The sequence below is a fragment of the Mesoplodon densirostris genome, chromosome 2 (assembly GCF_025265405.1).
Source record: "Mesoplodon densirostris isolate mMesDen1 chromosome 2, mMesDen1 primary haplotype, whole genome shotgun sequence".
NCBI lineage: Eukaryota > Metazoa > Chordata > Mammalia > Artiodactyla > Ziphiidae > Mesoplodon > Mesoplodon densirostris.
This window is the reverse complement of record NC_082662.1, coordinates 118,934,584-118,947,758: the sequence shown is the minus strand read 5'-3', so window position 1 is coordinate 118,947,758 and position 13,175 is coordinate 118,934,584. Positions and strand designations below refer to the sequence as shown.

At 53.3% G+C, this 13,175-nt stretch overlaps 1 protein-coding gene across 1 annotated transcript; it reads left to right on the top strand.

The window, feature by feature from the left end:
- Window positions 1-440: 440 nt before the first annotated feature.
- Window positions 441-7,953, top strand: VSIG8 (V-set and immunoglobulin domain containing 8). The gene is made up of 7 exons (XM_060088316.1): window positions 441-489; window positions 4,056-4,231; window positions 4,788-4,989; window positions 5,113-5,331; window positions 6,088-6,207; window positions 6,543-6,720; window positions 7,671-7,953. Exons 1-7 carry the CDS (start codon window positions 441-443, stop codon window positions 7,951-7,953), a joined length of 1,227 nt encoding a protein of 408 aa, XP_059944299.1.
- Window positions 7,954-13,175: the final 5,222 nt, after the last annotated feature.

Sequence of the window (13,175 nt, the reverse complement as noted above, 5' to 3'; positions counted from 1 at the left end):
AAGGAGGCAGTAAATGTGTGGTGAGGGGAGCTCCGTGGACACTGTAAAATTGGGCAACTGTCGTCACCCCGAGGCTGGGGCCAGGAGGAAGTGGAAGTTTAACAGGTGCCTAATTACATGTCCCGTTGGCCATCCTGCACCACTGTCAGCATAGGGAAGAGCTTGGGGAAGGGCTGGGTCATTCCTGGATGAACCACTCTGTCACCCTGCTAATTAGGGCTCCTGGGACTCCTCCCCAAGGCGGGGACCAGGCCCCTCCCTCTCATAGTAATAACACTGGTGCTCCCCAGCCGGGCCCTCACTGCACCTTCCTGCCACTCCGGGAAGCATTTGGGCCCTCAGTTACCCCTCCGTCTACTGGTCCCTACAACACCGCCGGCCCCATAGTCACCGGCCCCAGTGATCCCAGCCCAGGCGGAGGAAACGCTGAACCTAGAGACATGAGAGTCCGCGGAGCATTCCACCTTCTGCTTGTGTGCCTGAGCCCAGGTATGGGGCTGGGGAGGGGCAGGGGGGCCTGCATGATGCTGGATGGGCAGGAAAAGGGCAGCGAAGGGCTCACAGAGGAACCTGGAAGGTGGACTGAGATGCCTTCTCACCTTCGCCCTGCTGCTACCGGGGTTTGGATGTTGCCAAGGGGGCCTCTCCCCAGGAAAGCCCTGCACCTGAAGGTTTGGGGCATGTGTTCTTGGATCGTTCTTCATTGTGTCTGTGAACGTGTGGGGTTCATACATGTATGCACATGTTGTGAATGGGAGCATAGGGCTCGCCCTGAGTTACTGGGGGATCTGGGGGTGGGGTAGGAAGGGCAGGTGAGCAGCAAAGCTGGTTGGGGGCTGAGGAAGAGCCTGGGAAAGATTCCCTTTCCATTGGTCTCTGTGCTTCCAGCAGGAGGGCCTCTCCCCCAACTCTACTTGCCTTGAGAGGGCAGAGCCTCAGGCTGGTGGAGTGTGAGTGGGCCAGGGAGAGCCGGGGCCTGAGACTTTTGCTCAGGGCCCCTGTGCTGTGAGAGTTCCAGGGTAGCACCCACCCCCTCTACGATACGCCTGGGAGGGTGGGGAGGGTAGCTCCCAGAGCCCCCTCCCTGGGGCACGTCTGGAGGGCAGGGCTCAGGATTGGACATCATGGCTGCCTGCCTCGGATGGGGCAAGTCCCAGCAAGGGCCCATCTGTGTGGGCATTGCTGGAAATGGCTCTGAGACCCTCCTGGGGGTCTGGGTTCAGGCTAAAGTGGTCTGGGGGAGGAGCTCAGGAAGGGGGGAGCATTTTCAGCCTTGGTGTGAGAGTGTGAGTATGTGTGAATGACTGCATTTCTAGCAGGATGCCTGCAACACCCTCTCTGTCTGGCAAGAGCTGGCCGGGCAGAGCTCACTCAGGAACTGTGCTGTGGGGACCTGGGACATCTCTGTGTATAGTGTGTCTTAATGTCATAATGCACCAATACCCTCTGTGGGAGCCACCTTTTCTCTCCTCCCTTTTCTTCCCCTCCCTCATCTGCAGAGGGAGGGTTAGGAGCTCTGGAGGAAGATGAAAAATTCACAAAGGACTTACAAGCTTATAGTAGACACGACTATTGAGGTGTCTGCCCTCTTCCCTGGCGAGCCTGTTGTGATTTCCTTCCCTCCAAGTCTCTGCGCCCATCTCTCTCTCCCACTCTGGTCTTCTTCCCTCCCTCCAGCCTCTCTCTTCTCTCACATTCCCTGGAGGTACTTCCTCAGTGCCACAGCAAGAGGAATGAAGGTGAGACACCAGGGACGACTTCCCCAGGAGAGCGAGGGGTGCAGAAAGGCTGGAACCCTTGGCAGGAGGTTGAGAAAGCTTTTAGGGAGATGGAAAGGCTAGGGTGAGGCTCCCTGGCCTGGGACAAGGGCAGACACTCTGCCTAGTGCAGGGTGGAGGCACTCTCTTCCAGCCTGTCCTTCCTTCTCAAGCCCCCTTCCCGGAATACTTACCTTCCTGTCTGGCTGGCTCCCAGGGCATGGAGATCATTCTCTTGTTGTGGGTTGCTTTCCACAGTCCTTCCCCAGGGTGGGGCCTCTGCTCTCTGCTGAGTTCTGGCTCATTCCTGGTTTGCCTTGTGACAGCCCAGGACCTGGCAGATGGCATCAGGATCCTTATCTCAGGAGTGGGCTGGTGTTAGCTTGGCCTGGCGCTGGAGGAGGCATCACCAGGTCCCGTTAGAGCCCCAGCAGCTAACCTGCCTGCTCTGGGTTACCCTGGAGCCTAGGGGGGTTAGGACATGGCTGACAGCCCAGCCAGGATTCCGAGGGGCAGGTTCAGTGATGCCTGAGTTGTTAAGGGTGTTGAAAGTGTTCCTGCTGGCTCTCTAGAACCGGACTAAGCTTCTGCAGGTATGTTTGGTCTTGCATGAATACACATGTGGGGCTCTAAGTGTGCACAGCGGCTGTGTCTTCTGGATTTATACGCACTTGTGTTTGTGTGTAGATGTGTGTCTGTATGGATCCGACAGTGTGTGTGTGTGAGCAGGTGGGACTGCATAGGTAGGTATCTGCATGTTGAAGGCTTATGAGAGTGTGTCTATGGGTTGATCTCTTTGGATGTGACAGTGTCCAACTGTGTGTGTGAGATGCTCTCTAAGTGTGAAGGCGGTCCCAGGAGAGAGCCAGAGAAGGGCAGAGCAGGATGAGTTGCTGAGACCAAGGGCTGGGGCTCCAAAGGACTGGCTGACTCTCACAGGAGGAGGGTGAGCCAGGCTGGGTGAGGGGTCGGCACAGGGAGGATTGCAGGAGGCTGGGAGGTGGCATGCTGCCAGCCCAGCCAGGGTTGGGGCCCTGGGCACACTTCCACCTTCATATTCCTCTTTAGGTCCAACCGGTTGGGGCTAGCACTTGCCTGGGGATTCAGGTTAGGGAGGGAGAGATCAGTCCTGAGCTTCCAGATCCTGGCTCTTCATCCCAGGCTGACTCAGTGCGGCTGAGTCTGGCAGTAGCGGGAGGGGCCCCAACTGGAGCGAGCACGTGGGGGTGGCCACACGATCACGCAAGGGGAAGGACGCAAAGCGCACAATGCCACACGCCTCCACGTGAGGCTCACCAGTCCTACAGATGCATGTGGCCATGGTCCCAGCACCATCGTTCACTATCACACACAGACCCAGCTAGGCTCCCGGTCACAGTCACGCAGAGGCACGCACTATCACTCAGAGCACGTACACAGCCAGGCACTCACTGTCACACGGGCATACAGCCACAGACATACGGAGACATACGCATTCTTCTGCTCCTTGGTCTGGAAAGGTGCTCCAGGGGCCACGGTGTCCATCCTCCTCCCTCTAGACACGACCACCTCACTTGGCCCAGACAGAGGTGGCTTTTAACCAACGAGCCTCTTCCATCAGAGCATTTAACAACTCTATGTGCTCCATGTGCCTGTACACACACACACACACACACACACATGCGCTGTCATGTAAATATATAAGCAGACACTCTACCTGGTCATGTGCATGACTCTCCCTACAGTACACATAAGCAGCCACAAACACTCGTAAACATACAATGGACATATGTGTATACACCCATACATGGATACACAATCATGCAAACATACAAGCATACTTTTTTTTAAAAGATTTTTTTGATGTGGACAGTTTTTAAAGTCTTTATTGAATTTGCTACAATATCACTCTGTTTTATGTTTTGGTTCCTTGGCCACGAGGCATGTGGGATCTCAGCTCCCCGACCAGGGATCAAACCCGAACCCAATGCATTGAAAGGCGAAGTCTTAACCACTGGACCACCAGCGAAGTCTGCCATACAAGCATTCTTAACAGCTATATATATATATACAAACTGTATAGATGCAACCCTACACAATCATAGAATACAGACATTCTTACACAAGTCTGCATAGACATGCATCTATCAATTCACGCACACACCTATGCACACGCTCAGAGCAGCCCCTCCTCCTCGTGGAACCCGCACTGAGCCCTGGGTTGCCACTGGCAGGAATGGTGGAGGGAGGGGGGCTGAAGCTGAACACCCAAGCCCTGGTCCTGCTCCCCTTACCCTATCTGCCCTGCCTGTGTCCTAGCACTGGTGCCCGCTGTGCGGATCAGTGGGGATGAACAGGAAGTCCTGCAAGTGGCGGAAGGTGACAGCGTGAGACTGGGCTGCCCCTACATCCTGGACCCTGAGGACGATGGTCCTAATGCGCTGGGCATCGAGTGGAAGCAGGTCAACCCAGATCCCTCACATCAGAAGAAAGTGGTAGGTACTGGGCACAGGATTCCCCTTACTCTACACTTCATGGTATCTACCTGTTGGGCAGCCAGCACCCTGAGGGGAAAAGCAGGTCAGATAAGAAAACCAAGGCCTTGAACTTCCCCCAAGACTTCTCAGAGAATGAGGGAACAGGAAGGAGCTTTGTAATCACCAATCAAGTCAGCCAGTCAGTCAGCTTCCTCCTACCGCACTCCAAAGGGAAGATGAGGCACTGTCCTGGCCCAGACAATATACTTCCAGATCTGATGATAGTCTTTGATTTTGAGTACCAGCCAGCTGCTCTGTGTGCCAGCAGCTTTATACACCTCATCCCATTTAATCCTCAAATGCCCCTGGAAGGTAGATGTCAGGCAGATAGTGCTTGATCTTATCTGATCTCACACATTCTGGTAAAAGTCAGTGGATCAGGCATCATCGTTCCCATTTTTCAGCTGAGAAAGCTGAGTCTCAGAAAAGTTCAGTGCGTTGCCCAAGACAGCCAAACCACAAGGCCTTCCTTGGCTCTCCCTGTCTCACCATCTCTGTTTTCTTCTCTTCACAGTTCCTTAGTTACCAGGACAAGAGGGTCAACCATGGCGAACTCCCCGATCTGCAGAAGAGGGCCCACTTTGCAGCCCCAGATCCCAGCCAGTACGATGCCTCCATCAACCTCGCGAACCTGCAGATATCCGACACAGCTACCTATGAGTGCCGGGTGAAGAAGACCACCGTTGCCACCCGGACGGTCATCATCACTGTCCTAAGTATGACCAGACTCCTCTGAGCTCCTCTTCCCCAGACTTCAGAGCCAAGGGCAGCTTGGCCACCCTGAGCCTGGCTCTGCCTCTTGGTTGGACCCTGGCTCACAACTGCCCCCTTCTCTGCAGCACGGCCTCTGGTGCCCACGTGCTGGTTTGAGGGCGACATGGTACCTGGCAGAAATGTGGTGCTGAAGTGCTTTGTCAGTGGGGGCAGCCTGCCTCTCACCTACCAGTGGGACAAGATCAGCACGCTCACCAACGCCTACAGTGCTGGTTCCTACCAGTCCCAGAACGGCGTAAACTCTATGGTCACCTCCAACATGTCCTACAGCATCGTAACTGAAGGTGAGGGGACCCGGGGAGAGGGGAAGATTGGGACGCTGGGTCCCGCTGGGGCTTCCCTGGTTCATCAGTGGCACCAAGTCAAACATAAAACCCCTGTGGGAGACCCCTCCTCTGAGCCTGTTCCAGAAGCTGCTATTGAGGGAAGAGGAGGCAAAAGGGGAGAGCCAGTTGAAAGCAGTATGGTTAATTTGGAAAGAGCATGGTCTGAGATAGAGCTGGGCTTGAATCCTGGCTGGACCATGACTGGCTACAAGATTCGGGCAAGTGGCTTCACCTCTCTGTGCCTTAGTTTCATTCTACAGTATATGAAAAGGGAATGATAATGTCTATCTTCCAGGGGCGTGTACGGATTAAATGGATGAGGTGTATAAAGCTTCTGGCTGGCACAGGCAGAAGCTGCCTAGTACTCACAGTCAAAGATTATCAGAGCTGGAAGAGACCTTAGACTTCCTCTGGTGTAACCCTGTCCTCGCTGTACAAATGAGGAGACCAAGGCTCAGGGAGGGGACATATTCCCCTAAGGTCACAGAGTGAATTCATGGTTTCTCTCCTGTTGCTGGGAAAGGGCCCCTTCCTTGCCTCTCTGTTTCAGCAGGGAGAAGGTGACTCACCTGGAGAGTGGGGTGGACCTGTGTGTGTGCATACACCCTTCCCTCCTTCCATGCCCCACCCTGCAGTGGTCTAGGCTGGGGTGAAGCTCTCAGAGACCAGGCCCCTCGGCCTCACCATAGCCCTCTGATGCTCTTTCAGTTTCAGGCATGCACAATCATGAGCTGGTGTTGAAGAACATCTCCCCAAAGGATAATGGGCTGTATCAGTGCACAGTGGCCAACCATGTAGGCTACGCCGTATGTATGGTGATAATGAAGGTCTCAGGTGGGTACAGGGGCAGTGGCCCTGGAGGCCCCGTGGCTGGGAGGGTTGGACTGGAGGAACTTGTGCTGTATACTGGAGCCTCAGCTGGCTCTGCCTTCCCACTGCCATCAGTGCATAGCTCTGCCAGGGGCAGCTGGGAAGCCCTGGGAGAAACATGCAAACATAAGGGGTTAACTTGCATCTCCCCATATATTCCTCCCTGTGTGTCCAGGGGCCCTGAGATCCCCTGGGTCCCCCATCCTCTTTCCCACAGACACCCTGGCCCTGCAACTCCTGGTTAGCCAGGCATCTGCCAGGCTGCAGAAAGCCTGACTGATCTTTATTTCTCTCCCCAGGAGGCTGGACCATAGGAATGATCATTGGCGTAGTGCTGGGCTCTTTACTCTTGCTGGGCTGCCTGATATTGGGCATCTGGTGGCTCCTCCGCTGCTGCTGCAGGGGGCCCCGCGGTGCCTTCTGCCACTGTGGCAAGGCCCGCAGAGAGGCCTGCTGCGACTTGCCTAATGATATCAGGTAAAATCTGATGCATGCTGCTGTGCTGCCGGGGGCTGGCGCCCTGCCCCTTCTCACCCCTGCCTGCCACCGGCTGGCTGGGACCCCCACCCCAACCCTGCCTGCCATCGCCATGGAGTGCTGGGACCTCAGCATGTTGACCGGCCACTCGTTGTATGGCTTTTCTCTCTCCCCCTTCCCATGTCCAGTCTTCACTTCTGCTTCCCTGCCCTCCATCTCCCTCCCGTCTTTGCACCTGTCTGTCTGTCTTGTCTAGACTGTAAGCTCCTGCAGGGTAGGGCCTGTATTTATTTTCTCACTTTTCCCCTGTACTGCACCGGTGAGAACTCTTGGACATGCTTACTTAAGAAGAGTTAATTAATATAAATAATAGCGCTAGTAACTTATATTAGAAACAAACTAGAAATAAAAATAGAACAAGACTAGCAGTGCTAATGATTGCAATGCCCTGGGTATGGAGGAAAAGAGGGGGAAGATTAAGAGGCAGGTGAGAAGAGAGAGAGAGAGAGAGAGAGACACAGAGAGAGAGAGAGACAGAGAGAGAGACAGAGGGCAAGGTCAAGGTTAGTTAAGGAAAGGACAGGGAAAGCAGCTCCTTCTGGATCTCCAAGGTGCCCTCTCTATCCGAGCCGGTGGCCTGCGAAAAGATCAGAAGGGGAGCGGAGGGCGCCTAGATGGGGCTGCCTGCCTACCGTGGGCTGTCCGGACACGTGTGGACAAGCCCTGTCTGGAGGGTGGGGATGGTGCCCCCGGGAGTGCTGTGGGGTCGTTGGCCCAGGAAGAGGCAGAGAAAAGAGTAGGTCGAGGCTGAGGTTGAGAGGCGAGGGGAGGCGGAGGGAGGCGCGGGAGAGGAGAGGTTGCCAAGAGCCCCCGGCTCTGCCCAGGCAGTGCCCACGCCGCGCGGCGGAGGAGCCCGCTCACCCGCGCGCCTGCTGTGCTGTTTTCCACAGAGAGGACGACGTGGCTCCCGGGTGCAAGGCCAAAGGGCACGGCAGCAGCGTTACCCACTTCCTGGGGTTCCCGATGCAGAAGATCAGGCGCTCCCTGAGCCTCAAGCACGCGCCTCCTCACTGCGAAGGCCCCGAGGACTCGGCCATGTCTTCCAGCGCCGCCGCCGCCGCTCTAGACTGCAAAGCGGACCAGTCTCGGGTCTACGTCAAGGTCAAGAGTGGAGAGCCAGCCGACTGCGCCGCCGAGGGGCCGCTGCCGCGCAAGGACGGCCTCCTGGTGTGAGCGCGAGGCGCGCGGCTCCCGGCTCCTGCCCGGCCAGGAGGAGGGTGCGGGCTCTTGCCGGCAGCTGGGGACTCGCTCGGGCCGGCGCCGACCTCGCCTGCCCCGGGCCGCCCGGCGGCAGGGGGCCTGGAAGAGTTTCCCTCCGGAGCTGAGTTGGGCGGCTGCGCCTCCTCCCCTAAAGTGGGAGGGGGCGGGGAAGGGAAGAGAGGCCATCTCGACCCTCTCCGCATCCCCGGGGCCCTGAGGCTCGGGCAGAGGGAGGGAGGAGGAAGTGTCCGAGAGCGCTGGAGGCCGGAGGCCAGGTGTCCCCAGCCAAGGCAGAGAGCCCCGGGGGCCGGGTGGGTGGGGGTCTGGACTGAATTGGGCGTGTGAGGTCTGAGCTCCGAGGCGGCAGTGTTAGCACAATAAAGAAAATGTAAGACTCGAGACTGAGGTGACTGTGGTTCCACGGAGGGTTGGGCATGAGGTCAGGGTGGTGGGCCCTGCTCAGGGATGGGGTGGGGTGGGGCGTTCCTCCCTCTCTCGTGCCGCATCATTTCTGCACCATTTCCCTCCTCCCCCTCCTTAGATCGGGAACAGTTAGAGCTGGAAGGGGCTGTCTAATCCGATCCCTTCCCTATGCAGATGGGGAAACTGAGACTCCTCAGGCTTGATTTTAAATCCAGAATCCCACTTTTCTCTTTTATTCCAGAAATCAAAAGAAAGGAAACAAGGTACTGGCAGGGAGGACCTCTCTGAATATTCCCTGACCATTCTCAGCATCCTCCTTCCTTCTCCCCTTACCTACCAAATCTTGACTTCCTTATCTCTCCCAGATGTATGCCATCCTTCTCAAAAACCAGGAAGGGTTTCAGAGTCATACTCTGGGGGTAGAAAGACCAAATTCATCTAAGCTAGTCCCCCTTTTAATGGAAGGGGGATTGACATTTATTGGGCACCCTCTGAATGCCAGGTGCTTTCCCATATTTTGTCTAATTTAATCCTTACTTTAATCCTATGAGGTGCAGTATCCATTATATAGGTGAAGAAACTGAGGCTCAGAGGATCTAGTTATCTTAACCAAGGCCACAAATGTAATAACAGGTTTTGATCCAGGCATGTTTGACTCTGGGACATCAGGCTCTTTCTTTGACATTTCAATTCCTTCTACTGCATTCCTGACAAAAGATATTTTCTTGACAAAAGACCTCTTCTTGAATACCTGCAGTGGCATCTCACTACCTCCCAAAGCAGTCCATTTGGCCTCTGACGGTCAGAGATATATCCATATTTCTCCTATTCAACCCAGTTTTGGACCCCACATAGTTTTTATCCCTTGGTCCAAGTTCTACTCTTAGGGAGTCCTAAGCATCACATTTCCAATTCAGCTGCCTCTAGTGGACCAAGTGGCTGTACTCCATACAGTATGACTGCAACAGGCACACAAATGGACCGATGCCTAGTCTAGGGGTTGAGGGTCTTCTGAAGAGCATAGTACTTGAAGGTCACTCTGTTCTACCTGCCTCTGCCCAGCCACCTGCCTGTTGAGAGCCCAGGCACTGCCTTTTCTTTTTGCCTCTTCTTCTCTTGAGGAGAAGCTGGGCTTCCTAATTCTTTCTGCTTCTACCCAGTGGCCATGTGAAGTGTGGGGTATGGATGGACCTCAGAGTTTGTTGACAGAGGAAGCCCCGAAACCCTGCTTGGTTGTACATAACTAGGAAGCCCTTCTGGTTGGCTTGGGTATTTGCAAAAGGGTGATGGCATCTCTGGGTCTGCCTTGATAGAGCTTGGGAAGAGAAAGTAGAGATGATGGTGGGACAGAGGGAGCCAGGAACAAATGTCTTGGAGTGAGGGTGGGGAGGTGGGGATTATTGAGGATGGATGGGGATACAGCAGGCAAGGGGATTAAGCAGTGAGGGGAACAGAACTGCAGGAACTATCCATCCCCTCATTTATTTGGAAACATTTATGAGCACCTATAGGATGATTTGTTCATAAATAGTTAGAGCTTCAAGCAGGGTGCTGGGCCTGGCACACTTTTGCCCTAAGGCAGGGGATTGAATAGGGTGACTTGGGGAAGGCTCTCCCAGTCTGAGGAGCCTCCAGCTCAGCTTCCTGCAAGGAGTTGAGGGACAGAGTCAGTCAGCTGTACAGGTTGTGTTGAATTACATCATCTTCCCCATTCTAGCAACCAGGGATCTGGGCTCAGACTTAGCCTTCCTTTGAAAGGTGAGAACAGCGAGGCTCTGGCAAGAAAAGCTCATTAAAGAGCAGTAAGAGATTTTAGAGAGACTCTGCAAACAACTTTTGGCAGGGTGACTCAACAGGGAAGCCAGGGGAGTTCCCAAATCCCTAAATAAATTATCACTGCACTCATCACCTCTGGGTGAGGAGGGAGGGAAGTTTCTGCTTCTAAGGTTTTGCTTCAGGGACACCTTGACCTTTTTTCATTTCTCCTGCGTGAAACCTTGTCAGTGTTAGAGGAGAACACTTCTGGTGGTAAATGTTTACCAGTGGCTTTGGGAGCGCGGTTGAGGGTATAGGGGGCTGGGAAGCCCTGATGTGTATCATGTGCTATTTCCCTGAAGAAAATTCTCCTATCATGGCTGCTTTCAGGCTACCAGCGTGATGTCCTGGCGTGGAGTTGTGAGAAATGTGCAGTATCACAGCATCCCTGCTGAAGTAAATAACCTCAAGAACTGAGACAATCATGAACTATAGAAACTAATTAGGAAGGGATGAATTTTGAGTACTTATCTCCTGTGTCTCAGTAGAATTCACTTAATTGTAAATTGATATAGTTTAAATTTTAATAACGGCTGCATTAAATGATTGGCTTGCAAAACTTAGGCAGACCACGTCCCCAGGCAGGCAGAAGGCTGTGTACACAAATGTTGCTTCTTGGGGCTTCCCTAGTGGCGCGGTGGTTAAGAATCCACCTACCAATGCAGGGGACGTGGGTTCGAGCCCTGGTCAGGGAAGATCCCACATGCCGCGGAGCAACTAAGTCCGTGCACCACAATTACTGAGCCTGCGTTCTAGAGCCCACGAGCCACAACTACTGAGCCCACATGCTACAACTACTGAAGCCCGCACGCCTAGAGCCCGTGCTCTGCAACGCGAGAAGGCACTGCAATGAGAAGCCTGCACACTGCAACGAAGAGTAGCCCCCGCTCGCTGCAACTAGAGAAAGCCTGCGCGCAGCAGCGAAGACCCAACACAGCCAAAAGTAAGTAAATAAATAGAGAGGGAATCTTAAGTTCAGTCTTGATTTTTCTCATTTTTCCGGAGAGACACAGACAGCACCAAGTCAGTTGTCTTCATCCCACTTCCTAGTTCTGCCTTTTTGTGTCCCAGCCTTGCGGAAACTGAATTCTAGTTCCTCTGGTGGATGAAAACTTATTCAGATAATTTATATGTCCTTGGTAACCATCAGAAACCTCACTTGGCATCCATAGAATTTCCGTGAATGGGTCTCCCAGGGCATCCAACCCTGGAAAATCTACTCAAGGGACATTCTGAGTCCTTCCTGACTCAGTTCCTTCTCTAATCCTCTTGCTTAGGTTTTAGGAAGTAATTCTGTAGTCATCTTCTCTTAAACCCGAAATTCTCAAGAGCATGACTGTATGGAATCCCAGTGATTTTTCTTCTGTGCTCCTAGTAGAATAACTATCCTTGCTGCCCTGTTACATTTCAGTTACTCTAGGCCCAGTCACATTGTGTGACACTGGGGAGGGATTAATTTTTTCTTTTTTTCCATGCTTCGCTGGAAACAAAGGAGTTTTGAGAATTCATTACCCAGTCACAACTTAGGCAGCAACCTGTCTGGTGGTTTAGCCCTGTAGCCTCTGCTCCAAGGGAGCCTCAGGTGAGTCTCTGGAGTTTACGCTCTTTGTCCATCCAGCCCACGTGGAGGAATCATTTCATTTATTTCTGGTGTATGGAAACAAAATTGTTTCCATTCAGTTCCTTGCAGTTAGATTAGGAAAAACATGGCAAAGGGAAAGAATGTTGAGAGATGTGGAACTGTACAGGCAGGGAGATGGAGGCTGCTTTGGAGAATCTGGAAAAGCATGGTCATGGTCTTTGTGCCTGCCAGTGAGGAGAGGACAAGATAGTCTTCTACTACCCTTCTGTGGCCATTGCCCTCAGCAGCCTTCCCAGGTGTATTTTATTTTATTTATTTTTTTTAATTTAAATTTTTATTAATTTATTTTTTCCAGTTATATTTTAGAAGGACAGCAGGATGGGACACTGTTAAGGAGGAGACTGAAGCCCTTGACAAAGGTAGCACATTGAGCAGAGGAGGATAGGGTGAAGCTTTCGAACTCATTTTTATAGTGGCTGAGTTTGAGGTGATGGTGGGCCCATGCTGGGTGTCTTGGGGATAAAAGAAGGAAAAGGGGGAGGAAGAAAACTTGTACTAAATATTTGTGATTTAGGCATGCCCACATATGCAAAGGAAAAGTCCTCAGTTTTGGATTCAGACAAACCTAGATTCCTCGTTATTATTAAGCTCCCAAAGCCTTAATTTCTTCATCTTTAAAATGGAATAGTAATAGGGCTATTTTGTGTGACGTGCTTATTACAGAGCCTGGTACATAGTAGGGGCTCTGCAAATGGTTGATCCCAAGTCCCTAGTCTTCAACGTAATTTCATCTCCCAGAGGAGGGCAGGCCTGGAGGCAGAGATCTAACCACACAGGGGTGGCGGGTGGAGGCTGAGGCAGTGGGAGTTCCAAGGCAGGGAGCGAGTGAGGAGAATGAAGCCTTGGGATTGAATCTGGAGATGGCTCACCATCTAGGGGATGAGTCAAGCAGCCCAGGAAGCAGCAAGTAGAAAAGTAGGAGAACCAGGCCTTGCTTCTGAATCCTGGGAGCCACGTGCATGTATTAATATTGATGACAATCCTCCTTAGTAACAGTGACACTAATAAAAACAGGAAACACCTGAAACACAAGCACAGCAGGGTCCGGAGCCAGGCCTGAGGATGAGCCGTGAGAATTCTCAAGGCCCCTCCTCGGACCAGGGTGTGCCCTCTGTGCCCTTTCCCATCTATCTGCCTGCTTGCAGTTCCTGGGGCTCAGGCCACATCCACTGCCCACTGGGCCCAGTGCCCACTGCAGCACCCCATGGAGCACTGACCTGACAGCCCCTCCAGCAGGGTCTCCACACAGCTCTCCCAAAGCTGAGGAGAGACCCTCCCAGCTGAGGACACAGAGATTTTCTTCAACATTTTTGGG

Bases quoted from the DNA above. Each gene is read 5' to 3' on its own strand.
- VSIG8 (XM_060088316.1), top strand. From the start codon at position 441: ATGAGAGTCCGCGGAGCATTCCACCTTCTGCTTGTGTGCCTGAGCCCA. The intron at 5,332-6,087 runs GTGAGGGGACCC...TTTCAGTTTCAG, and splicing joins CTACAGCATCGTAACTGAAG to GCATGCACAATCATGAGCTG. The intron at 6,721-7,670 runs GTAAAATCTGAT...TGTTTTCCACAG, and splicing joins GACTTGCCTAATGATATCAG to AGAGGACGACGTGGCTCCCG.